The 27623-nt window shown below is 34.5% G+C and overlaps 1 protein-coding gene and 1 non-coding gene across 2 annotated transcripts in view; both read left to right on the forward strand.

The window, feature by feature from the left end:
- Window positions 1-27427, forward strand: part of LOC110664751 (nuclear pore complex protein NUP107) — a 37850-nt gene extending 10423 nt beyond the window's left edge. The window contains exons 15-24 of the mRNA XM_021824592.2: window positions 8071-8193; window positions 8738-8836; window positions 8945-9133; window positions 22846-23017; window positions 23152-23308; window positions 23499-23701; window positions 24455-24596; window positions 25299-25459; window positions 26265-26381; window positions 26858-27427. Coding sequence (XP_021680284.2) covers window positions 8071-8193; window positions 8738-8836; window positions 8945-9133; window positions 22846-23017; window positions 23152-23308; window positions 23499-23701; window positions 24455-24596; window positions 25299-25459; window positions 26265-26381; window positions 26858-26926 — 1432 coding nt within the window. The 3' untranslated portion in view covers window positions 26927-27427. The remainder of the gene's footprint in view (window positions 1-8070; window positions 8194-8737; window positions 8837-8944; window positions 9134-22845; window positions 23018-23151; window positions 23309-23498; window positions 23702-24454; window positions 24597-25298; window positions 25460-26264; window positions 26382-26857) is intronic.
- On the forward strand, window positions 10508-10614 carry LOC131181075 (small nucleolar RNA R71). Its single transcript, XR_009149702.1, has one exon. It is a non-coding gene; the product is annotated as a small nucleolar RNA R71 (small nucleolar RNA).
- Window positions 27428-27623: the final 196 nt, after the last annotated feature.

Genomic DNA, 27623 nt, shown 5'->3' on the forward strand with positions numbered 1-27623 from the left:
TAGAATCAATATTTGGATTGTATTCCTCAGCTGCCGTTGGCACATCTGATGATATGGATTTTTCGAAAGACTTTGGCAATGGTGAATTTCTTTAAAAAATCATGAAAGACTTGAGAGATATAGTGGCGCTTCTTAACAAACAAAACCCACTACCCCTTGATATGATTTTTTATTATTTTTTTCAATTTCTAAGTCTGATGACATGTAAGCAAAGCTTGAGTAATTGAAAAAAAAATTTTAAAAAAATAAAAATTTGGGTTATTCTGAAAACTGCAATAAAATTTGGATTTTTTTTTTTGGTAATTAGGCCATTTTAGTATTACAATCCATTTGTTTAGGGAAGTAACTTTTTGTAATGAACCATTTCTTTGACTTTTGTCACCATAGATTGTTAAAAGTACTTTTATTATAATATTTAGTTATATTCTTCATTTAATGTTGGTTCAAGTCATTTTGCTAATTTTGTAAAACAATTCACAATAGCAGCTGCCTATTCAATATGATTTTATGACACTATTTCTGCTTTCAAAATTGTTTCCTATTTTGTTATTTAAAACCCGGATCTGCATTGGACATGGATGGAGAGTAAAGATGCACACATGTTCCTTGGCATGCACACAGTGACACAAATACCCTCTCATCAGGGTATATAATATATACATATCCTGCATGTCCATTTGGCACAACCATGGTTCTACGAGCAGTGGCTGATGCACCTTCAAAACTGAGGGTTGTTAAAATGTTCAATTGACCTCTCATAATTTTAATTATTTGTAACACTCCACTAGCAAAAAGAAAACTCACATCGTGGGCTTACAAGAAAAATATGAGATATATATATAACTTAGGTTCAATTACTAAATAATTTGGATATAACTATCTTGGGCCTAGTTGTTTAGTGTTTGAAAGTTATTTGGGTTAGTTGGACCTGAGTTGTTACAATTGGTTTCAGAGCCACTCTGTCATACTTTACACTTCTGTAAGGCATAACATGATCCCGTAGTATACCTAATGAATTACCGACTCTGTTTACCGATGACCCATTAAATACACTACAAGGGATTTTAAAACAATTTTCTTACTTTTTGAAAGTGGTGAGCTTTTCTAGCAGGTATTAAAAACATTTACTTGAAGTTTAAAGTTTTGATAAAATTTTTGTCCATTTTTATTTTTTCGTAAATTTTAGAAAAATTTCGGCAGAGTACCGGCTGTATTTGAGAAAACAAAAAATTTTACCTGTAGAAAACACTTCCAAATATACCACTTCAACCAATCTCAATCACCATTAAAACTCAAGTCAACATAATTTTCCCCAATCTCCACAATTTAAATCAATTTCTAACTCAAATATTTCAGAAATAATACTAAATAGTTTTCATTCACGTTCCATTCAAGAAACATTAATTTACATTCATCAGTGTAAATTACATCAGAAAATCCAAAATAACATTATTACAAAATCTGTACAACTGCTCATGATCAATTTACAAATGTACATACAGTTACATATATCAAATAAATATGTACAATTAGGGTATAAAATTATACCCGTCAAAAGGTCCAAAAGTAGCACTGAAATCCTCAGTAGCTCACTCCGCTGCTCTACTAGTCTCTCTATTTGCGACAGCAATAAACATCCATTGTTGAGTACTATGACTCAGTGGTGCACAACATACTAAAATAAAATCTTATGCATAAATCAAATCACATTTATTCCAATATGGTACTGAAAATGAAAACAAATACAAAACACAATTTATAATTTTAGTCAAAACAGTCTCATTTCGGAAGTCTCAAAATAAATTTTATAAAAACACCGTTATATCATGCCATTAGTACAATGTTCATCTCAATAGCCGGAGGCTTATGAGGAATCTCAAGGCTAGCTAGCTCAAACTATAGGTACCCATTCAATTTCTTCCTCTACTGGCACACACCTCAACACTTCAGCCAGAGAGGGAATTCAAAATTCAAAACTAATTCCTCCCACTAGGCATGCTAGTGAGGCATTCAGATATATGGTCATGACACTGTGGTTTCAAAACTATCTTAACAATTTACTAAATATTTATTGATAATTCAAACACATACAATTAAATTTCCAACAATTTAAGTCAAAAACATAATATTCATTTCATTCACAAATTTGCAATAAAAATAATTCACAATTTATTCATCAAAACAAATTGTCAAGAGAATTTACATAAAAATTTTATGTTGTGCACAAACCTTGTGCGAGTCGCATCTAGGCCTTGACTCGATGTTTCGGGTTCTTTCCCGGTATTTTTTTCAACTGAAATACACAATTTTACAATGCTTCAGTATCATAACATATAATAAATTCACAATTACTTATGTCCAGCTCTAATATGTTTAATTTAACGTTCTTTGAATTTTGCATTTAGGGGTTACTATTCACGACACTATTCAAGTCAAATTGTTGACTTTCTTATACTTAATAGGTATGGAAATTTCAATTACACCAACATACCACATTTTGGTTACCAAATTTATTGGTTTTAGTTGCCCCTTCAATTTTTAGGTCTCCTAAGTACAATTTCAAATTTTCAGATTTGGTGTCCTGTTTTGCACTGTTCCATTAGTCAAGTTGCTGTGGAAATTTGGCAAAGTGTTCTTCATAGAAGTTGTTCCTTATTGTCTTATCTTTAATTCCTTTTTTGAATCACTCCATTTAGAGTTTTGTAGTCCAAGATATGGCCATTTGAACATTGCTAGCCGGAATGGTCTAACCTAGATTTTTGGGCACCTATTTTGGTTCTGGTAGTTTTGGGTCTCTAACTTTGGGTGGCAAAATGACTTAGTTATGGGCAGAATTTGGGTTAGTGTTCTTCATGAAAATTATAGTGCTATGTTATACCTTTCCAATGCCACAAAAATCAGGTCATTTGGACCTGTATAGCCCAAGTTATGGCCAAATCATTTGGTCATTTTGGTATAGTGGCAGTGCACTACAATCAGGTTTGACCTAATTGTTCACTATGTTAATGTCATTTTCTGGGCATAATTTCTAAATAAAAAATGTGCCATTATGTGTCTGTTTTTATTTTCAATTGGCCTCACACCAATTGGGTTGGTAAATTTTCAGTTTTAGTTCCTGAAAGGGACCTAGGTCAAGCTGCCAGAATAGTGACCCTAACCAATCCTAATTGCAATTTCATTCTACTAATTCAAACACACTACAAATGGTCCCAATTGACCAATTTTAACCTCAATTAAGATCATTTGCATCATTTGATCATTTTCTCAATTTTTCCCAAATTTTCAAGAGGGTTAAGAATCCTAATTTTAGAATTTGTTCAATTCACTTCAAATTCACTACATAAATCACTTAATCCATCTTAATTAAACTTAATTTCATGCCTAATTTAACTTGAGCATACCAAACCCTAGGGATCCTAACTTGACCGAAATTGGTGGGGGTTTTTAACTTGGTATTTTTTTTCTAATTTTCACAATTAACTACTAAATCAAAGTATCTAATTATGAGTTTAAAGATAGAAAAAGAGAAGTCAAACTAACCTCTTGGTAGCTCTTTCACTCTTTCAATTTCCACTTTCTTTTTGAATTTTTCTTCCTCCACTCCTCTTGCCAAAGTTTGATTAGAGATTTTAACTAAGAAATTTAGGGATTTATGGGTTAATTTTTTGATTACTAAAGCTCAAAATTGAGCTTTAATGGAGGTTTTAGAGTGAGGAGAGAGAGATGGGAGGTGGACGGCATATGGGATGGGAGAAGAAGAAATGAAATTCTTTTAATTTTTTATGTTTTTATGTGTTTATTAATTATATTTGACTTAGTCAAAAATTGAGAAAATTAAAATTGAATTATGACCAATTAGGAAGAAACAGGATAGAAGGAGGATCAGGGTTGGTACTTGGAATGTTGGATGACTTACAGGAAAATTAATAGAGCTTGTGGATACCTTGGAAAGGAGAATGGTGAATATTGCTTGCATTCAGGAGACTAAATAGGTAGGAGAGAAAAGTAAGGAAGTGGGTAATTTAGGGTACAAATTGTGGTTTACAGGAAAGGAGAGAAACAAGAACGGAGCGGGCATAATCATAGACAGGACATTGAAAGACGCAGTAATAGCTGTGAAAAGAGTAGGAGATAGAATTATACTAGTAAAGCTTGTATTAGAAGGAGAAACAATAAATGTAGTTAGTGCTTATGCCTCGCAAATAGGACTAGACAATGAGAGTAAACAAAAATTTTGAGAAGATATGGATGATTTAATGCAAAGCATACCGAATGAAGAGAATGTTTTCATTGGTGGAGATTTGAATGAACATGTAGGAAGTGATAGACAAGGTTATGAGAATGTTCATGGAGGTTTTGGTTTTGGTAGTCGAAATGAGGAGGGAAAAAGCATCCTGGATTTTGCTATGGCATACGACTTAATACTATCAAATACCTACTTTATAAAAAGAGAGTCACATTTAGTGACTTTCAAAAGTGAGCAACATAGTAGCCAAATCGACTTCCTCTTAACCAGGAAGACAAATAGAGCTCTATGTAAGGATTGCAATGTCATTCCAGGAGAGGCTTTAACAAGTCAACATTGGTTGGTGGTCTTGAATGTCAAGTTTAGGAACAATTAAAGTAAGGTAAGAAGAAATAGTGTAGCTTGAACAAAGTGGTGGGAGTTCAAAGGAGTAAAGCAAGTGAAGTTTAAAAATGAGCTTCTCGAGTTCAAATTATGGAAGCTGGATATGGAGGCCAATGATATGTGGATACAGATGGTATCAAAGATTAGAGAAGTAGCTACAAAAGTACTTGGAGAGTCTAAAGGACATGGACCACCCTCAAAAGAGAGATGGTGGTGGAATGAGGAAGTACAAAAGGCAGTAAAGAGAAAAAGGGAATGATATAAGAAATTACCTAAATGTGATAATAATGAGGCATATGAATTATACAAGATAGCAAAGAAAGAGGCAAAAAAGGCAGTTAGTCAAGCAAGAGCACAGGCCTTTGAAAAGTTATATGAGAAACTTGGAACTAAAGAAGGGGAGAAAGATATTTATAGATTAGCAAGGAGGAGAGAAAGGAAATGTCAAGATCTCAATCAAGTTAGGTGCATTAAGGATAAAAAAGGAAAAGTATTGGTGAAAGATGAGGACATTAAAGAAAGATGGGGAAATTATTTTAATGATCTCTTTAATAATAGTCAAAATGGTAATAGCGTGAATATAGACTATAGAACAATAGAAAAGAATGTGAATTATACTAGAAGGATTAGATCTTTAAATATAAAGGAAACACTTAAGAGAATGAAAGTGGGTAAAGCTTGTGGACCCGATAAAATACCAATTGAAGTGTGGAAGTGTTTGGGAGATATGGGAGTAGCATGGTTAACTAAATTATTTAATAAGATTCTAAACTCAAAGAAAATGCCTGATGAATGGAGGAGGAGTATTTTAGTACCTATTTTTAAAAATAAGGGAGACATATAGAGTTGCTTAAACTATAGGGGAATTAAACTCATGAGCCATACTATGAAGTTGTGGGAGAGAGTTGTGGAGCATCGACTACGTCATGATACTTCTATCTCTCTCAATCAATTTGGTTTCATGCCCGGTCGTTCAACTATGGATGCGATCTTTCTCATTAGAAGCTTGATGGAGAAATATAGAGATGTGAAGAAAGATCTATACATGGTTTTTATTGATTTGGAGAAAGCTTATGATAGTGTTCCAAGAGATATCTTATGGAATGTGTTAGAACAAAAGAGAGTATCTATTAGGTACATACAAGTGTTGAAAGATATGTATGAAGGAGCAACTACTATTGTGCGCATAGTGGGAGGGGACACAAGAGATTTTCCGATCTCAATTGGATTACACCAAGGATCAGCTATAAGCTCTTACCTTTTTACATTAGTTTTAGATGAATTGACGAAACATATACAAGAGAGTATTCCTTGGTGCATGATGTTTGCGGATGATATTGTTCTGATAGATGAGACACGAGAAGGAGTCAATAGAAAGTTAGAGCTTTGAAGAAGTACTCTAGAGTCAAAGAGTTTTAAGTTAAATAGAACGAAGACAGAATACATGCATTGCAAGTTCAGTGAAGGCCAAACTGGTGATAGGGAAGAAGTTAGTTTGAATGGAGTGGTACTGTCCCAAAGTAATCACTTTAAATATCTAGGCTCAGTCTTTCAAGTAGATGGGGGATGTGAGGAGGATGTTAGTCATAGGATTAAAGCTGGATGGTTGAAGTGGAGACGTGCCACGGGAGTTTTATGTGATCGCAAGATTCTCAATACATTGAAAGGAAAATTTTACCGTATAGCCATGCGACCGGCTATGTTATATGGTAGTGAGTGTTTGGCACTGAAAGAGTCGTATGCGTCTAAGATAAGAGTTGCAGAGATGAGAATGTTAAGGTGGATGAGTGATCATACTAGACTAGATAAAATCCGTAATGAGAGTATTAGAGAAAAGGTAGGAGTGGTGCCAATTGAAGATAAGTTGAGAGAAGGGAGATTGAGGTGGTTTGGTCATGTGAAACGTAGACATACGGAGGCTCCAGTTAGACAAGTAGAGCACATTAGGTTAGAGGATAAAAAGAAAAAAAGGGGTAAACCTAAATTGACTTGGAGGAGAGTAGTACAACATGACCTAGAAGCATTACACATTTCTGAGGATTTAACCTAAAATCGTTTAGAGTGGAGAAAGCGAATCCATATAGCCGACCCCAAATTTTTGGGATAGAGGCTTAGTTGAGTTGAGTTGAGTTGAGTTTATGATGTCACATGTGAGTTAAGGTGATGATGTAATAAAGCCAATTTTCCTTTCTTTTTCTTTTTCCTTAATTTTTCAATAGTTCTTTAATTTAATTTTCGATTCCGAAATTTTCATTTCTCCGATTTTATTGGACAGTTAGGTCAGGAGTCACCTTTAGGGGTGAATTGACCAAATTGCCCCTCACCAGTTCGATCTAGTTTGCAAGTAATTCAATATTTCTTCCGGATACCTGACTTAATTATTTGACCTATTTAACAATTCTTTTCTATGATTTTCTCTTTTCCACTATGTTCGCAGTAGTTCTTAGGACCGTGGCATCATATTTTCCGTTTCAGAATTAGGGTTACGATGACCTTCGCTGTCACTTCCCGGAAAAGTCACCCATCGCTGTGACTCCCGGCTCATTTAACCTTTTATGTTCTGTTTTTCTTATTTATACTTAACTCTCTAGCAATCACCAATTATTTGCATTCAGGGCTTATCTAGGTGTCTTAGATGTGGTTCTAATTCTCTTAATTGTTCGGACCGATACCGGTCACTGGAATAGTGAAATATACCAGATTATGCAAATAGGGGTGTTACACACTCTGAGTTAGAAGATTGTGCGAAACTAGTGGGCTATGAGGAAAGGGCTATCCGTGGCTAGAGACGAGGTAGCCACCGAGACACTAGTGAATCGCAATACCCAAGGGTCTGGCCCTAGCTTAGTAATTGTACTCGATATAGCACAATAGACTTAGATTTGCACCAGCATGGTTGCAACGAGAACGTTGCAAAATTCAGTGGGAGAGATTATAATGCCCTACTAGCAAAAAGAAGTCCCACATCGTGGGCTTACGAGAAATATGTAGAATATATATATAACCTAGGTTCAATTACTAAATAACTTGGGTTAACCATTTTGGGCCTCTTTGCTTAGCGTTTGAAAGTTATTTGGGTTAGTTGGAACATTATTGAACCCTTGTTTGATAAACTTTAAAATAAATTATTTATTTGTATGACTTGCTTGAATTCGATAATTCATTCTCTTCTTTTCACATGAAAATGTTGATTACATTTGCTCAATTTTACCCTGCTAAATTTTTAAATGTTGAACTTTTAATACTTGAAAATCAATTCGAAAATTTTCTTTTTGATGTGCATATTTTTTATATGTTATACTCAGATAAAAAAGTTTTCTAGATCCTCTACTGTCTACAAGTTGTGTTTTTGAGGGCCCTGTGTGGTGTGGTCCGCTTGCTTTTTTACTAAAAAGTCAGAGTTCCGCTCATTGTCTGATGTCTGCAAATTCAATTTTCAGGTATGTGATGTTTCTTTTCTCAAAGCAACATGAGGAGTTGGTTGGGATTTATGCTTCTCAGCTTGCACGTCATCGTTGCATTGATATTTTCGTGCACATGATGGAACTAAGGCTAAATAGTAGGTAATATTGACTGGTCATCAAGGTTGTGTTTAAAGGTGAAAAGTGAAGACATGCCTTTTTTAGTTTATTTTCTTTTAATACTGTCTTCTCTAGCTTTGCATCCTCTTACTTAATTTATTATAATCGAAAGGTTGTTGATATAGAACTTAATCATGTGTAATAGGAGTAGCTAGGTCATTGGATATTTATTGTCAGGGGATCTTATGTATGGCACAGGTTGGTGATACACAGTTTCTTTCTCAACTCATTGCAAACAGGCTTACTAAAGAACTTCTGTGTCTGAAGTATGAAGGCAATGAACTTAGATTTGCAAAACTGAATGAAATGTTTTTCTGGAAGGGCTTTCCTATTCTCCAAACCTTCTGTGTAGGCACGACCTTGTATGATTAGATCTAGTAGTATTCCTTCATTGCTTTGTGTAACCTTCTTTTATAGGTTGCATGTTGAACTGGAAGGGAAAGCTCTTGAGTTATTATTGTGGTCAGAGCCTGTTTGTTTACAATGTTGATGCGCTAATATTTGCCTTTTTTTGCCTGGCGAACAGTGTGCATGTCAAGTATAAAATTTTCCTTTCTGCTATGGAGTACTTGCCATTTTCTTTGGAGGATGATTCAAAAGGCAGTTTTGAAGAAATCATTGAGAGGTATTTCAAAAGTTAATAAACCATACTTTTTTGAATTCTAAGAAAATACATGCAAACTATGTGATTACCGTTTTATAGTTGGTATTCTGATTGGGTATACTGCAACAGGGTTCTGTCAAGATCTCGAGAAATCAAAGTTGGAAAATATGATAAGTCATCGGAGGTTGCAGAGCAGCACCGTTTGCAGAGTCTACAAAAAGCTTTGGTGATCCAATGGCTCTGTTTTACACCGCCCTCTACAATTACCAATGTTAAGGATGTCAGTGTCAAACTTCTTCTGCAGGCATTAGTGCACAGGTAAAAGTTCAACATAATGTCTAATGGAATATGGGATTCTTCATGATTAATATTCTTACAAGACAACAGACTGATTTCTGGCTACTAGTAAGGATCCTCAATCTGTGATTATGACATTTGAACTTCTTTGAATGTTGACAAGTGAATTTCCATTACTATGTTGTTATGGGTGCTTATTGATTTGTGGGGATAATTGTTATTAAGTTGTCCATTTGTTCAATGCATGAGGCTCGTGAAATTTAGGGGAGGATCGCCTTCAAGTTGTTCAGTTGCTGTCTAAGATAAACTTCTTCAAAACTTCCAAAAATTTCCCAAACTGCTTATCTAGCTTTGCTTTCTGAAACCTCTGAGGATATGGCAATGGTGGCTTGTATAGTGGTGGAGGCACATACTTTTCCTCTTATTCTTTTTCAACTTCCTTTCAACTTCATCATGATTCAGAATAGATTCATTTTTGTCTTCTTCTTCTTTCTTCTTTTCCTCTTCTACCTTATCTTTCTCTTTTTCTCCCACAATTTTCCCACTCCTTAGGATCACTGCCTTGTAATGTTCTCTAGGATTCTCTAGTTGACTTGGAAGTTTTCCTTGTGCTTTGCTGGAAGAGCTTGCTTGTTGAGCTATTTGGTTTTCCAACATTCTGTTATGAGTGGCAAGCTGGCCTATCCTTGAAGTTAATTGTTGAATCATTTCTCCTTGTTTCTGTTGAGCAGTTAAGAAAATCTCCATCATAGACTTAAAAATTGAATCTTGGTCTGAAGACTGAACTGGTGCTTGTGGAATAGGTATTTTTTGATTCCTTTGTGGTGGAAATCCAGGTGGTATTCTGTTTTGCTAAAAATTCTGCTGCTGTTGCCAAAAATTAGGAGGTTGTTGATAATTCTGTTGCTGTCCTTGTCGACCTCCCCAAGAAAAGTTAGGGTGGTTCCTCCATGCTGGATTATATGTAGCAGAAAAAGGATTACCTACTGGTTTTTTATTGTAATTTCCAACGAAATCAACTTGCTCATTTCCAAACTCTTGCCCATAGGAAGGAAAATCATTGATACAATGCATATTTCTCGCACCAATATCTTCTGTATGACTAGATCCTCCAATTGATGAGGCAACCTTCATGCTTAACTTATCCATTTTTCTCGTCAAAGCACGGCATTGAACATACTCATGGCATCTAATTCATATACACTAGCTGGTAGCTTCTTCATTTCATTTCTTTCACAGCTCCATTGATAATTGTTGTAAGCAATTTTATCCAATACTGAATAAGCTTCATATTCTAACTTTTCCATAAGATCACCTCCTGAAGATGCATCAATTATACTTCTAATTGCTGGAGAAACACCATTGTAGAAATGTTGAACTAGCATCCATCTAGGGATTCCATGATGTGGACATCTCCTTTGAAGATCCTTATATCTTTCCCAAGCTTCATAGAGACTCTCATCATCCCTTGGTCTGAAAGAAGTTAATTCATTTCTCAATTTTGCAGTCTTGCTAGGAGGAAAGTATTGAGCCAAGAAAGCTTGTGACAACTCATCCCAAGTAGTTATTGAACCCGGAGGTAATGAATGCAACCACTCCCTAGCACGATCCTTCAAAGAAAAAGGAAATAATCTCAGTCGGATGGCATCATCTGACACTCCATTTATCTTCAGCATGTCACTAATCTCAAGAAAATGTGCAAGGTGCACATGTGGACTCTCAGTAGGACCTCCCCCAAACTGTGATTGTTGAACCATTTGACAAAGTGAAGGCTTCAACTCAAAGTTGTTTGCTTCCACTCTAGGCCTCGTAATACTCGGTCGAAAATCTCCAAAATTAGGAAAAGCATGATCCTTAATTGATCGGTTGTTGTTGTTTGCCATAGCTTCTATCACTTGTTGCTCTTGATGTTGCTCTTGCTGTCTTTGAATTTTGAGTTCAGCTTTTCTTCTTTTAGATTCTGCTCTTAAAGCTTTAGCTGTCTTTTCAATCTCAGGATCAAAAATTAAATCAATTTCTTCACTTTTTTTTCTTCTCATATAAAAGATATGTACCTGAAAAACCAGAATAAGAAAATCTCAAAGTAAAATGATAAAGAAGAGAAATTAAAATAAAAAAAATAAAATGCCCCAATTAACCAACAATCAATCGTCTAATATCAAACAAAATAAATCCTCGGCAACGGCGCCAAAAACTTGATTGCGTACTCTGCAAGTATACGGGTCGTTCAAGTAGTAAAGAAAAGATATCGTCCCACAGAGATTTGTTGTTTGAGTACCAAACTATAAAAGTTATGATTATTTGGGCTATCGGTAATTTGTGCCAAAAATAGAGTAAGAGATGCAGCAAATTAAATTGAAAAAATAAGGAAATTATAATGAATTAAGCAATTAAAATTTTAAGCACTATACTAATTTACTAAAATTTCAGCAAGTAACAAAAGATTTTATTAATTAATGGTAAAAATTGATTCTAGAGTTGAGGTTCATGAAGTAAATTTTATTGGGATTTGGATAGGCAAAGCCAAGATTAAGGGAAATACAAGTTTGAAGAAAGTTGATTCTAATTTCCTTTAATTTCTTTTTCAAGCAAACTAAAGAGTATTTTAAAGGAAACTAAACCCCATTCTCATGCGATGTTTAATTACCCAAAACCCTTTAAGCATTTTAATCAACTTGAAATTCCTCTTAATCCTCTAGTTTATTTCTAAGACTAGGTGATTAAGTTCATTATCTTGATTATCTATCCTAGATTTTCACCTCTCAGTCCTTCAATCTAAGATTAAGAACAAAACCCAAAGGGTACCAACAATGGGTATGTAAATAAGCACACAAGATAAGAATCAAAGCTTATATATACTAAAATCTGATTAAAACTAGTCCAAATCCACAAATAAAACTTAAATCATTACACCCAACTCTGAAATCTTAAGTATCTACTTACTTATTGTTGTCCCAAAATAGTCCAAGAGGGGGGTGAATTGGACTTTAACAATTTTTCGGCCCTTGCTTATAGCCTAATGAAAAATTGTGGCTTTGTTCAACTATGTGATTCTTCTATATAACGAGAAAGTAATATGTGCTTCAACAATGTGTTTCTATGTTGCAATTCAATTCTCAATCAATGTATATGGCAATCTCTAATAAAGCATTTATCAACTAATTTTCTCAAGTCTCTCAATATGTCCACAAATTTATCAACTCAATCTATTTAACCAACATTCACTATCATGTATATGAGAAAAGAAATTTAAATTGCATAAAAGTAAAGAGGTAAAGGTTAGAGAAATCAAACACAAGGATTTTGTAGTGGTTCGGCTTAGCTAGCCTACATCCACTCTCTCAAAGAACCCTCTTTGAGTCTTTTCTCCACTATTTGCTCTTTTGAAGGCAAGAGACCAAAAGCCCTTTACAATTTCTCAACACCAAGCTTTTACACCAAGGTAGCTTGAAACCTCCACAAGTGCTATCACAAGCACTTACACTTCCAAGCTTCAATAGGTGCTTGTACAACCTCTCTTGAATGCAATTCAATATTTCAACACTCACTCTTACTCAATACAAATCAAACTATAAAGAAGAGATGAGTTGATTTGCCAATGGAAGCTCAAAATCTTTAGATGCTCTTGAATGAAAGCAATAAATGAAAATTCAATGTTGGAGATCAAATGTAAGCTTTCATTAAATTGTAAATGAAGTAGAGAAGGTGTATATATAGTCCCAAATTATTTTAGACCGTTTGAAACCCTTTTGGAACGTTATACACACTGCCCAAGACAAAATAGCCGTTATTTTGTCCTTTTGTGCGAAGTTGAGCAGCTCTGATAAATTAGCAAACTAATAAAATTTTAGGAGCAGTCAGTAAACTGGTTAGTAAACTAACGATTTTAGCAAACCAGTTAGCAAACTAAGTCAACATCTGCATATCTCAACTTGCAATGTCAAATGATTTAGACCTTAAAAAATATTTCAATGGTAGTATCCAAGGTCATGATGAGAAAAAAATAATCAGAAAATAAAATTTCATTTTTGAGCTCCATATGACTAAATTCTCATTCATTCTTTTTACAAAAGACCTAAGACTCACTCCTTAATACTATGCCTTTTATACCTTTTCTTTGAGTCTTGGCTTCCATAGTCTTGTCCTTTTCTTATTTTGAATTTGTCTTGAAATGCCTTTGAGTATCCTTTCTCCTTAGATGCAACTTCAAGAATTCTTTAGTAATAAGACAAAGAATCTACACATCACTTTTAAAGTTGGGTTAGATAGATTCTCTTTGAGTTTTGTTATCATCAAAATCAATGCTCATTTTGAGCTACACGGGGTCAACAATCTCCCCCTTTTTGATGATGACAAAACTCAACTGAATCAACAAACAAAAATAAAAGTGTGTGAAAGTTTATGTGAGTATGTAAATCCAAGTATAGTATACCGAAAATGCTCCCCCTAAATATATGCACATAATTTCCAAGAAATCTGTCATAAGCTCCCCCTGAATTTATGCTATAAAGCATTTTCACAATTCTCAAATATAAACACCAGTATAAACACATATTCATCAACACAAGTATCAACACATATTCTCATATCATCACACTTCACAAGTATATCAACACATTTCCATATTTCCATATTTCCATCAACACAAGTAAGTATGAACACATATTCACATCAACATATTTCATATTCACATCAACATATTTCCATTCTCCCCCTTTTTGTCATCAATCAAAAAGGAAATAGGAGAAAATAATCCAAAAAGAAGCAGGTCAGCCCAAAGTAGACGCAGTAAGGTAGACAGTAGCAAACTAAAAACCAAAAGTAGCAAACAGACTAGGAAACTAAATATGCAAGAATCAGAACCAATTTTAGCAGAGGAGGAACCACCCTTTTCAAACCTTTTCTTTCTCCCATCAGTGTCTGAATGTATTTCTCTAAGCACCATCAAATCAGTCCTAGAGCTTTCCTTAGAGACATTCACATTCAGCTCTTTAAACACAGCAGTCAAGAGATGTGCATAAGGCAATTTTCCAAATCCATAAGCTTTGCACATGTTCTTAAAAATCTAATATGCCAAATTCATTTTCACTTTGTTAACAATGTGCCACATGATACACATATCCAAGTGACTCAAATAACCATAGTAAATTGCTCTAAGCACCTTTTTCAAACTTAACCAAATTAAAGCCTGCCATCCTAGCAACATCCTTATGGGTGGAAATTTTATTTCCATCATTGGGCAATTTCAAAGCCGTAGCTATCAGTTCAACAGATACATCATATAAACTGTTATTCAAAATCATTTGTACATTCACAAACAGCCATCCATCCTTGAAACTCAAAAATCTCTTTGAATTGAAAGTTTACCTGATTGAAGTACTCCCATTTGATAAATTTTCAATCTAATAGTGCTTTATCCACTGAGCCCAAAGATTGGGCAGCCCCATTTTTGCGTTGGGTATCACTCTTTCGCATTTGCCGCTTCTTTTTCTTTTCTGGCGTCAAGCATGTTGGGTTCGACACTTGGATGGGTCGGAAGACCCACTTGTTAATTTCGATTCAGGTAAATTTTTCTTCCCTTTCAATTTCTTTCGTAATGCAGCGACAGGGATATCGTCGGAGGCTGATGAGGATGAGGAAGCAGCCGCAGCAACTGGAGATTTTCATTTAGCATGAGCCATTGACGAAAAAAAAATGTGAAATTGAGTACTGGTTTTTCGGTATGTAAGAGTGGAGAGGAAAGGAGAGACGAGGTCTGATGGGTTTGGATATATTTTGCCGGAAAGAAAATGGGTTTATTTTGGAGGTTTCGTGAACCGAAGCAGAGGAGAGAGAGGGTGACGGTTTCGTGTGGCAGAGGATTTTAAGTTCTCTTGAGTCCCGCGCTTTTCTATTCCAGTGTACTTTCTCTGAACCTGTTTTCTTCCCCCTTTTTTTTTTTATTTTAAACAAGTCTATTTATCTTTATATGCACAAATAAATATTTTTACATGTCTGACACAGCATTGAGAATGTAATATCAAATGTGAAAAGATAAATGCATAACTGGACACGCAGAAAATTTCAGCCATAATCACGTTTTGGTTTGAGATTTGAACAGTACACGATATAGCAAACTAATTTTAGTCACGCAATATTAGCATACAACTTAGTAAACTAATTTCACAAGTACACAAACAAGTTAGCTAATATTCTTTAAAGATTTTTCAGCAAACTAATATCACAGCAGATCAATTACACATTCAATAAAATGTAGATACATGATGTCATTATGATTTAGATTTCAAGCAAGTGATTCACACATACCAATTTCCCTTCTAATTCTACAAAAGGTTTCTTCATTAAGAGGCTTTGTAAAAATGTCAGCAAGTTGATTTTCAGAGGCAACAAACTCTATTTTGATATTTCCATTTTGAACATGATCTCTAATAAAATGATGTCTAATCTCAATATGTTTAGTTCTTGAATGTTGGACTGGATTTTTGACCAAGTTTATGGCACTTGTGTTGTCACACTTAATTGGAACAAGATTATATTTTAAACCAAAATCTTCCAATTGTTGTTTCATCCATAAGATTTGAGCAACACAACTACCAGCAGCTATATATTCTGCCTCAGCTGTAGATAAAGCTACTGAAGTTTGTTTCTTACTGTGCCAAGAAACTAGTGCATGACCAAGAAATTGACAAGTACCTGAGGTACTTTTTCTGTCCAGTCTACTTCCAAAGAAAATCGAGTCACTATAGCCAACAAGATTAAATGATTCGCACTTTGGATACCATAAACCAATTGATTGTGAGCCTATGAGATATCTAAAAATCCTTTTGACTGCACTTAGATGGGATTCTTTTGGACATGATTGAAATCTTGCACACAAGCAAACACTAAAGTGTATATCTGGCCTAGATGCAGTAAGATACAAAAGAGAGCCAATCATACCTCTATAAAGTTTGGTATCTACTTCTTTACCTTTTTCATCACTGTCCATTTTAATTGTTGAACTCATAGGAGTGCCCATGCTCTTCAAATTTTCCATCTTAAATTTCTTTAGCATATCCTTGATGTACTTTGATTGATTTATGAAGATGCCATCTTTCATTTGTTTAATTTGAAGTCCAAGGAAGAATGTAAGCTCACCCATCATGCTCATTTCAAATTCATTCTGCATAATCTTAGAAAATTTCTTGCAAAGAGATTCGTTAGTAGCACCAAAAATTATATCATCAACATAAATTTGCACAATGAGCATATCATTATGATGCTTCTTAACAAAAAGTGTTGTATCCACTTTGCCTCTTTGAAAATCATTTTGTAAAAGAAATTTACTAAGCCTTTCATACCATGCTCTAGGAGCTTGCTTTAAACCATATAAGGCTTTAGTAAGTTTATAAACATGATTTGGATGTTCATGATTTTCAAAACCTGGAGGTTGTGCAACATACACTTCCTCATCAATATAACCATTTAAAAATGCACTCTTGACATCCATTTGATAAAGCATAAAATCCTTGAAACATGCAAAGGCACACAACATTCTAATAGCTTCAATTCTAGCAACCGGAGCAAAGGTTTCATCAAAATCAATCCCTTCCTCTTGGTTGTAGCCTTGAGCCACTAGTCTAGCTTTGTTTCTAACAACATTGCCTTTTTCATCCATTTTGTTTCTAAAAACCCATTTAGTACCAATAATTGAATGATCTTTTGGTCTAGGCACTAAATTCCAAACTTTATTTCTCTCAAATTGATTTAGTTCTTCTTGCATAGCAAGAATCCAACTTTCATCATTTTGAGCATCTTCAAAACATTTAGGTTCAATTTGTGAAACAAAAGCAACATTACCAAAATATCTTCTCAATTGTGCTCTAGTCATCATCCTCTGAGATGGATCATCAATAATGTCTTCTTGAGGATGGTTTCTATGGAATCTCCAATCTTTAGGTAAATCTTCATGTTGGGGCTCATTTACTTGTAAATCTTCCAAATTTGGCATTTCTTCATTAATTTGATCTTCATTGGCATCATGGACATCTATTGTAGTTTCTCCTTGAGTTTCCTCATCTTTGTCATCAACTTGTTCCATTTCTTGACTTGATATTATATTTTCTTTTTCAAAAACCTGTTCATCATTATCATCACAAGCATTTTTCTTTCTAATAGAAGGGTTAGCCTCATCAAACAATACATGAATAGTTTCCTCAATAACCAAAGTCTTTCTATTGAACACTCTATAGGCTTTACTCTTTGTTGAATACCCAAGAAAGATTCCTTCATCGGATTTAGCATCAAATTTCTTTAAATTATCCTTCTTGTTATTTAAAATATAGCACTTACAACCAAATGCTTTGAAATATGAGATATTTGGTTTTCTTCCTTTCCAAAGCTCATAAGGGGTCTTTTTCAAAATTGGTCTAATCAAAACTCTATTCAACACATAACAAGATGTATTAACAGCTTCAGCCCAAAAGTACTTTGGCAAGTTATTTTCACTTAACATAGTTCTAGTCATTTCTTGCAAAGTCCTATTTTTCCTTTCTACTACCCCATTTTGTTGTGGTGTCCTAGGAACTGAAAAATTATGATTGATTCCATATTTATCACAATATTTCTCAAACAAATGATTTTCAAATTCAGTTCCATGGTCACTTCTTATAGATGAGATGCAAAAGCCTTTTTCATTTTGAACCATTTTACCAAAAGAGGTGAATTTTTCAAAAGTTTCATCTTTGTGAGCAAGGAAAAATGTCCATGTATATCTTGAATAGTCATCAACAATAACTAAAGCATATGACTTTCCACCAAGACTAGTAGGAGTTACGGGTCCAAATAAATCAAGATGAAGCAATTCTAATGGCCTAGTGGTAGACACAATATTCTTAGACTTAAAAGATGCTCTAGTATGCTTTCCTAGTGCACATGCTCTACATTGAAATTCATTTTCATACTTAATCTTAGGAAGACCATTAACAAGTTCTTTCTTAGACAGTTTTGAGAGTGTATGCATGCTTGCATGACCCAGTCTTCTATGCCATAAATAACTAGAGTTATCAAGAGATACTAGACATGTACCATGATTAGTTTCAAAATTATTCATGTCAAGCAAGTAAACATTATTTGATCTATTTGCAATGAACAATGTGTCATTATCTAAACTATTGATTGTACATAGAGACGAAGTAAACTTTACCTCAAAGCCTTTATCACACAGTTGGCTTACACTTAGCAAGTTGTATTTCAAACCTTCAACAAGCGATACATCTTCAATACAAGGTTTGGTGCCAATTGTGCCATTTCCAATTATTTTTCCTTTCCCTTTGTCTCCAAATTTTACATATCCTCCATCTTTCATTGCAATTTTTGAAAACTTGTCTTTTTCATCAGTCATGTGCTTTGAACAACCACTATCTATATACCATTTATCACTTTCCTTCATTCCTTTGCAACATACCTGAAATTTAATCATTTAGCTTTAGGTACCCAAGCAACTTTGGGTCCTTGGGGGTTAGTGACCTTAGGTAAGGTTCCCTTTGGTACCCATACCTTCTTTGTCTTAAGATGACCTTTTCTAAATGCACAAGAACTAATCATATGACCTCTTTTATTGCAGTAATAACATGTAACATTAGGCAAGGAAGAAGTAGATGCTTTAATGAAATGATTCTTATATTTGTCATAGTTCATGAAACCATCAAAACCAATTCCATATTTTTCACTCGGAATTCTTTGGTTTCCAAGAAGTACATCTAGAGTTTCTTTTCCTTTTGTGAATTTTGCTAAATCATTTGTCAAAGACTCTACCTTAGTTTCAAGAACTTTATTTTTCTCAATGAGCATCTCACATGTTTCTTTTGATATTTTCAACTCTAAGTCTAATTCTTTAAACAAAGCAATTTGTCCTTTGTAAAATTCATTTTCTTTATACACATTGGACATGGCAGTGTTTTGTGATCTCAATGATTCAATCTCTAAATTCATTTTAGTGCACTTTCTCTTGTATTTTCTATACTCATCATATACTCTAGCAAATGCAAGTTCAAGTTCTTCTACATTAGGAGATTCATAAGAATTTACCTCATTGTCGCTTTCTTCATCTTTTTGTGAGCTTTCAACTTTCTCCTCACATGCCATCAAACAAAGAAGAGCAGCCTCTTTGTCACTCGATTCATCATTTTGAAGACTCTTCACTGTTGCTCCATACTACTTTCATAGCTTTCTTGCTCCTATCTTCTTTTCCTTTCTTCTTTTTGAGTAGTGGACATTTGGGCTTGATATGTCCAGGTTTGTGACACTCATAACATACAATTTCTTCTTTTGAATCTTTGAAATGTTTATCCTTGGGAGTATACTTCTTCAAGAATTTCTTGTATTTGCTTCCACCCTTCTTGAAAGCTCTTTTAAATTTTCTTGCAAGCACAGCCATTTCATCTTCATCATCACTTGAAATACTTGAGTTGTCACTTGAGTCAACTTTAAATGCAACTCCTTTCTTCTTATCTTCATCTTTGTTTGATTTGAGAGCAATGCTTTTCTTCTTCTTTTGCTCATATTCAACTTCATCCTTCTTGTATACCATCTCATGTGCAATGAGAGAACCAATGAGTTCATCATAGGTGAACGTTTTGAAATCTTTGGTATCTTGGATAACTGTTGTTTTTGCTTCCCAAGACTTTGGAAGTGATCTAAGAATTTTCTTCACAAGTTCAGCTTCCTCAAATTTTTTACCAAGTGCTTTGAGAAGATTTACAAGATCGAGAAACCTTGTACTCATATGCAATTGATTCTCCTGGCCTCATATCAAACAACTTATAATCTCGAATCAGAAGGTTTGCTCTGGATTCTTTAACAACATCAGTTCCTTCATAAGTCACTTCAAGCTTATCCCAAATTTGCTTAGCAGATTGACATCCTGAAACACGATTGTATTCATTAAGGTCAAGTGAGCAATGCAAAATATTAATAGCTTTAGCATTTATAGAGATTTTCTTCCAATCATTGTCATCATATTCATCTTCATGTTTTGGAACCTTTGTAGTTCCAGTACCATTCTTTTGAGGAACATGTGGGCCATTTTTAATAATTCTCCATGCATCAATATCTACAGATTGTATGAAATTTCTCATTCTTACTTTCCAAAATGAATAATTAGTGCCATTGAAAAGCGGTGGTCTAGTGATTGAGTATCCTTCAACTAAAGGTGCAGGTATACCGGCAGTATTACTAGATGAACTAGCCATTATGGATCACTCTAAGGTTGTAATACCCTAAGCAAGAGAGTCAAGCTCTGATACCAATTTGTTGTCCCAAAATAGTCCAAGAGGGGGGTGAATTGGACTTTAACAATTTTTCGGCCCTTGCTTATAGCCTAATGAAAAATTGTGGCTTTGTTCAACTATGTGATTCTTCTATATAACGAGAAAGTAATATGTGCTTCAACAATGTGTTTCTATGTTGCAATTCAATTCTCAATCAATGTATATGGCAATCTCTAATAAAGCATTTATCAACTAATTTTCTCAAGTCTCTCAATATGTCCACAAATTTATCAACTCAATCTATTTAACCAACATTCACTATCATGTATATGAGAAAAGAAATTTAAATTGCATAAAAGTAAAGAGGTAAAGGTTAGAGAAATCAAACACAAGGATTTTGTAGTGGTTCGGCTTAGCTAGCCTACATCCACTCTCTCAAAGAACCCTCTTTGAGTCTTTTCTCCACTATTTGCTCTTTTGAAGGCAAGAGACCAAAAGCCCTTTACAATTTCTCAACACCAAGCTTTTACACCAAGGTAGCTTGAAACCTCCACAAGTGCTATCACAAGCACTTACACTTCCAAGCTTCAATAGGTGCTTGTACAACCTCTCTTGAATGCAATTCAATATTTCAACACTCACTCTTACTCAATACAAATCAAACTATAAAGAAGAGATGAGTTGATTTGCCAATGGAAGCTCAAAATCTTTAGATGCTCTTGAATGAAAGCAATAAATGAAAATTCAATGTTGGAGATCAAATGTAAGCTTTCATTAAATTGTAAATGAAGTAGAGAAGGTGTATATATAGTCCCAAATTATTTTAGACCGTTTGAAACCCTTTTGGAACGTTATACACACTGCCCAAGACAAAATAGCCGTTATTTTGTCCTTTTGTGCGAAGTTGAGCAGCTCTGATAAATTAGCAAACTAATAAAATTTTATGAGCAACAAGAACTGGTTAGTAAACTAACGATTTTAGCAAACCAGTTAGCAAACTAAGTCAACATCTGCATATCTCAACTTGCAATGTCAAATGATTTAGACCTTAAAAAATATTTCAATGGTAGTATTCAAGGTCATGATGAGAAAAAAATAATCAGAAAATAAAATTTCATTTTTGAGCTCCATATGACTAAATTCTCATTCATTCTTTTTACAAAAGACCTAAGACTCACTCCTTAATACTATGCCTTTTATACCTTTTCTTTGAGTCTTGGCTTCCATAGTCTTGTCCTTTTCTTATTTTGAATTTGTCTTGAAATGCCTTTAAGTATCCTTTCTCCTTAGATGCAACTTCAAGAATTCTTTAGTAATAAGACAAAGAATCTACACATCACTTTTAAAGTTGGGTTAGATAGATTCTCTTTGAGTTTTGTTATCATCAAAATCAATGCTCATTTTGAGCTACACAGGGTCAACACTTATGCTTGTATTTACAAGTAGAAAATATGAAATAGAACAAGAAAATATGAAAATAAAACTAAAAATAAAAGAACCCAGAAGAAGAGAATCTAAATATCTGAAAATGGAAGCTGGAAAACGTCACTCTGCAGGTATTCTTTCTCCAAAAATGGCGTGATTCCCTCTTCCTCTCTCTTTTGATTTTTCTCTGTCTTTCTCCTTATGGTAAAAATGAGAATATGATGCTTTTATATCCACTCAAGGGTTGCCCTAAAAATAGTCTCTAAAGGAATAAGGACAAAAGGTATGAAAAGAGAAAATTTTTCCATATCAGCAAATCTGCCAACGCCATCCCACATGCCTCATGTTGATTTAAGCTGTTTTCCACATGCCTCATGTTGATTCAGAGGAGGAGCCTTTAGATTCTGCACGACCAGCTACACGGGGCGTGTGGGAGTCCCTGAAAGTCTTGGCGTGTTTTCTCCAAAATCTCTGTTTACACGACCCGCCACACGGGTCATGTGGAGGCCCATGAAACTTTCGGCGTGTTTTGTTCCGAAGTCTCTGTTTACACGACACAGTGTGAATTTACATGCCTTATGTTGATTTCTGCTGGGTAACTCTTATCTTCACACGACCTTCAATACGGGGCATGTGGAGGTCCTTGAAAGTCTCGGCTGCTATTCTCCTTTAAGCAAATTTTCTTCACTTTTCTACTTTAAGCTTCCAGATCACTTTGAATTTCTTCTATATGGACCTTTTTACCTTAATAAAAGCTATCAAAAACATTAAAATTCTGAAAATCAAATATAATGAAACTAAAATTAACAAATTAACTAAAATAAGCATTAAGAGCATAAAATTACTAAACTAAAAAGGCAAAATGGATGCAAAATTACCCTAAAATATCTATATAAAATGGGTTTATCAGATAAACAAAAGCTATCATTGCTAATGCTACCTTTATTCCTGAAGGCTGTGTGTGTGTATTTGTAGTATTTCTTATATGATTGCCTTTTAGCCTTTATTTTTATCCTGCTTTGCATCATTCTGAACTTCAATTCTTGTTTCGTTCAATAGCAACATCCTGTTCAGAGAATTTGCTCTGATTTCTATGTGGAGAGTGCCAGCAATGCCAATAGGTGCACATGCATTGCTTAGTTTACTTGCTGAGCCGTTGAAGCAGCTTTCAGAAATACCTGATACCCTTGAGGATTATGTTTCCGAGAATCTGAAAGAGTTTCAAGACTGGGTATGCAACTTGTTACTAATACTATCTACATTTTATTCTTCTCCTCTCTCTCTCTCTCTCTCTCTCTCTCTCTCTTATCTTCTGACTATTTTATTTGCTTTAACATTGTAATCTATTTGTTCCTGTATTAATAGAGCGAGTACTACTCCTGTGATGCAACATATCGCAACTGGCTCAAAATTGAATTAGAGAATGGAGAGGTTCCTCCCGTTGAACTCTCAGTGGAGGAAAAACAAAGAGCCATTACAGCAGCCAAGGAAACATTGAATTTGTCTTTGTCGTTGGTGTTAAGTAAGTGACTATATTCATTCCTTCATTTATGCATGATAAACACCCACGTGGACTGAGGACTGGCAATTATGTGCCCTCTTATAATTGTTTTCATCAAGAGTGGTGGGATTTAGTTACCTTCCCTCTGATTCATGAACCTATTGTGGAGGTACTGATGTCTTGATATCTTTGCTTCAAATGCTTACCACAGAGAAAGAAAACCCTTGGTTGGCTTCTGTTGAAGATCATGCATATGAATCAACGGCACCTGTATTTCTTGAACTGCATGCAACTGCTATGCTCTGTCTGCCTTCTGGTGAATGTATGTGTCCAGATGCCACCATTTGTACTGCATTAATGAGTGCCCTCTACTCTTCAGTAAGCGAGGAAATTGTGTTGCACCGCCAATTAATGGTATGTTTATATGAATATTTTGTTTTATTTATTAATTAAAACTGAAAAAGATTGAATATGGTTTTTTATATATTTTAATATAGGATATCTGATGATGATTAATTCATGTGTCAATATTCCTTGAACTTATTTAAGTTCATTGATTAATTTCAATGAGCTGGTCCATAAAATTGCATGGATTTATGGATGGCTGATTTCTGGGATTCAATTACATAGAGATTATACCTTGCATAACAAAGAGTGAGCATTTTAGTTCATCTTATTGAGTAAAATTGTGGCTAAACTAAAAAAACTAGATCCTAGCTAGCACTAAAAGGGTGAGTTTTTCTGTCATAGAATCAGAAATGGAAAGAAAATAAGGTAATTAGTTCTGTGTTATCCCATGGTTAAATTATTATGATTTACTATTGGATTTGGATCTTGAGGCATGAAACTGGAATTGCTTCTTCGGGGCAATGCTAATGCATAGTTTTGAGGTAGGGAGGTAGTTGATGGATGGGGTTGTGGATAGAACATATCATTTTTTTTACAGCCTTCAAACTTGCATCTCTTCTAGATCTAGCATGGGTTATTCTAAGGTTCATTTGGTCTTTATGAGGGGTCGAGGAGGGTGGTCTTCAAACACAAATGGATTATTCAAGAACGAGGACAGCAGAAATATATGTTCATGTGGCTTGCAAAAGGAGATCAATCTTTCCAGTTAATTTTCTCTCTGTAATTGTCTTTGTTCATAACCTGAAATTTGTTGAGCAGGTGAACGTTGCCATTTCGACAAGGGACAATTACTGCATTGAGGTTGTTCTTCGCTGTTTGGCTGTGGAGGGTGATGGACTTGGGTTACACCAATCTAATGATGGTGGTATTCTTGGTACTGTCATGGCGGCTGGATTCAAAGGTAAAAGGCAATATTGCATCTACTTCTGGCCTGATGGTATGTGGGTTGCAATTGTGCTATGAAGAAGCGTGAAGTGAAATAATATTAAGACTAAATTATAAACTTTTCTGAATAATTTACTAGCACAACAAAGCACTGAGTTTCTCGTCTAGTTAAAATGTGATATAGTTTAATACGCTATATTTTTACTTAATACTGGTTTGCAAGGGTTTTCATTTTATCATTGTGTAAAAGTAAAATATGTTACTTTAGCCTTTTTGGTATACTAGGATATTTAACTAGCTGAACTTAGAACTGAACACTTGAGATGGTAATATAAATAAATGAGGTTGTGTACACAGATTGGTGTAGAAGAAGGTGGAGGAATTGAGAGTTTAAACTAGCAAGACATCTGATACTTGGGTCATGTCATCATTTCGTTTTTTGCTCTTTTGTACTGGATGTATAGAATATGATCACAAGGTGTGAAGAATAATGAGAACATGTGTATCCTATATATTGTTGATAATGAGTTAATGATACAAAAGAAACAGAAGCGAGTTTTTTCTATTAACTGTAAAGACAGGTGAAAGAGCTGTTGGTAATGGAAACAAAAATACACATGCAAGTACAGCAGGGAACCATAAGGCTAACAAAAAGTTTTATGTAAGGACATTGTGTTGTTTCAGAAGTGCCAGTTGAACTTAAAATCATCTAATGCAGGGGAGCTTGCTCGGTTTCAAGTTGGAGTTACAATGGAAATATCCAGATTAGATGCTTGGTATTCAAGTGCAGAGGGTTCTTTGGAAGGGCCAGCAACATATATTGTACAGGGTCTTTGTCGTAGGTGTTGTATACCTGAAGTCATTCTTCGATGTATGCAGGTAACTGTGTTCTTTGGAGCTGAGAAATTTGGTGCATATGTGCTGGACTGATCCTCATATGATTTAATTTTGTTTGAAACACTTTTTTTTTTTCAGTGCCCATAGTTTATGTTTGTTACAGCATGCTAGAATGGAGTGGATTTGAATAGTATAAAAATGACAAGGATTGTAATAATAAAATGATATCCCATTCATTTGTTTTTACGTTAACTGACATATTAATGTCCTTTGACCATTTGTGCTTGATATACAAATTAAAAATGAAAATGGAAGTTGAGTTCTCTTTTGAATATTACTACGTGGTTATTTCTTATTTGAACCTATCAGTTTAAAAACAATACCTTGTTTTTTATTTACTTTATTTGTTGATTTATTTATTGTTGTTATTATTGTTGATTAAATGACTAACAAATTGAAGTATAAGTAGGTTTGAAATTGGTATTGGGCTTGAGACCGTTAAATTTTGTGTTGTAGAGGTAGGTTTGACAAATGTTATTGGGACTTGAGTCTGTTGAATTATTTTTAACATTGATTTGCCAACCATTTGTTGATGTAATCGTTATTAGAACTTATAATGGAACAGCTACGGCTTCTGTTGAAAGAGTAACCATAACCTTAAATTCTATCACATTAAGATTGAAAGAGTAATCAACCAATCTAATCTGAAACATAATATTGCTCTAAAGACATAACCTTACATCACAACTAATAGCATTACCATTTCTATGATTTATATTGCACAGCTAAGGGTTTTGCCATTTCTCAAAGTTTCTGTTGCACAGTTAACAATATTGATATTCCTCAGGTTTCGGTTTCACTAATGGAGTCGGGCAATCCACCAGAAAACCATGATGAGTTGATCGAACTTGTTGCTTGCCCGGAAACTGGATTCCTCCATTTATTTAGTCAGCAACAATTGCAGGTAATTTAATTATTCATTTGATCATTTGTGAATGAGAAAAGAAACTCTAGCTAGACTAGAAGCTTGTAAATGCAGCAACATTTCCTTTTTGGGTTTTGCTCTGGTTCTTATGTCCATAAATGCCATTATCAGCAGCAATATTTATGATGTGCATTTAGCATTGTGAAGAAGGCATATGACTGCCAAATTGCTAAGGTTAAGGATTTGTACTGAAGTTTATTTGACTTGCGCCCTAACGTTTGCATTGCAATTGTAGATTCTTACAATGCATAGTCATATAACACTAAAATCTTAACTAAATTTGTCACAAATTTTTTAATTTAATTTCTTTCAACTAGAACTGCTTTATCTTTAACTTCATACCTTTTCCTTGAAATTTTGGATTACTGGTTTGGACTGTGATATAGGAGGGCTGGGCATGCCTATATCATTAATTTGCTTAAGCTGACGATGTTCTCCTGCTGTCCCATCTGCAGGAATTTCTTTTGTTTGAGAGAGAATATTCAATATTCAAAATGGAGCTTAATGACGCACTCTCATCTTGATCATTTACACACTGATTTAAGGTATATGGTGCAGAATCTGTGCTTACTACAAATAATTTCAATATCATAGTTTAGATCAGTCTTGTACTCTCTGTCATATGTGTGTGGATTTGGAACGCCTTTGATACTTTCATGCATCGCTGCTGCTGTGGGGAACTAAGGGTTGTTTGGTAGTGAAGGAAGATTCCTCAGAGATTAATATCCTTCCATCAATTCCTGAATCCCACTTCACTAGCCATTACTGTGCAAAATCTTCGGAGTTACCCTGTAGCTGGTTTCTTTTGGTGATATCACAGTTCTCGGTTCAGCCAAGTTTCATTAGCACTGCTTCCATTTTTCTGACATCCAGGCATGTTTTGTAAGTCATATTTATAGAAATTTTTAATTTCTTGGAATATGTGGTCTATGCACTAAGCGTATCATTTTTTTACACATGAAATTAGTTTATATATTAATATTTGGGAAATGGGTAAAATGGATGGAACAAAATTGGATTGCGAAGTTTCTACTTGCATAATATCTAGTTTCTTTTTTTTTTAGCAAGCAACCAAAAAAGAACTTAAACAGGTGAATATTTCATTCCTTTCTTTGGATGATAATATGATACTTATATAATAAATTGATTGATATGGTCTGAGCATCATGAGGTCGTATGAAGCCAAGTGCTTTAAGTGGAATCTCCTACTTATAGCGGTTA

Source organism: Hevea brasiliensis, chromosome 6, assembly GCF_030052815.1.
Source record: "Hevea brasiliensis isolate MT/VB/25A 57/8 chromosome 6, ASM3005281v1, whole genome shotgun sequence".
NCBI classification, from domain to species: domain Eukaryota; kingdom Viridiplantae; phylum Streptophyta; class Magnoliopsida; order Malpighiales; family Euphorbiaceae; genus Hevea; species Hevea brasiliensis.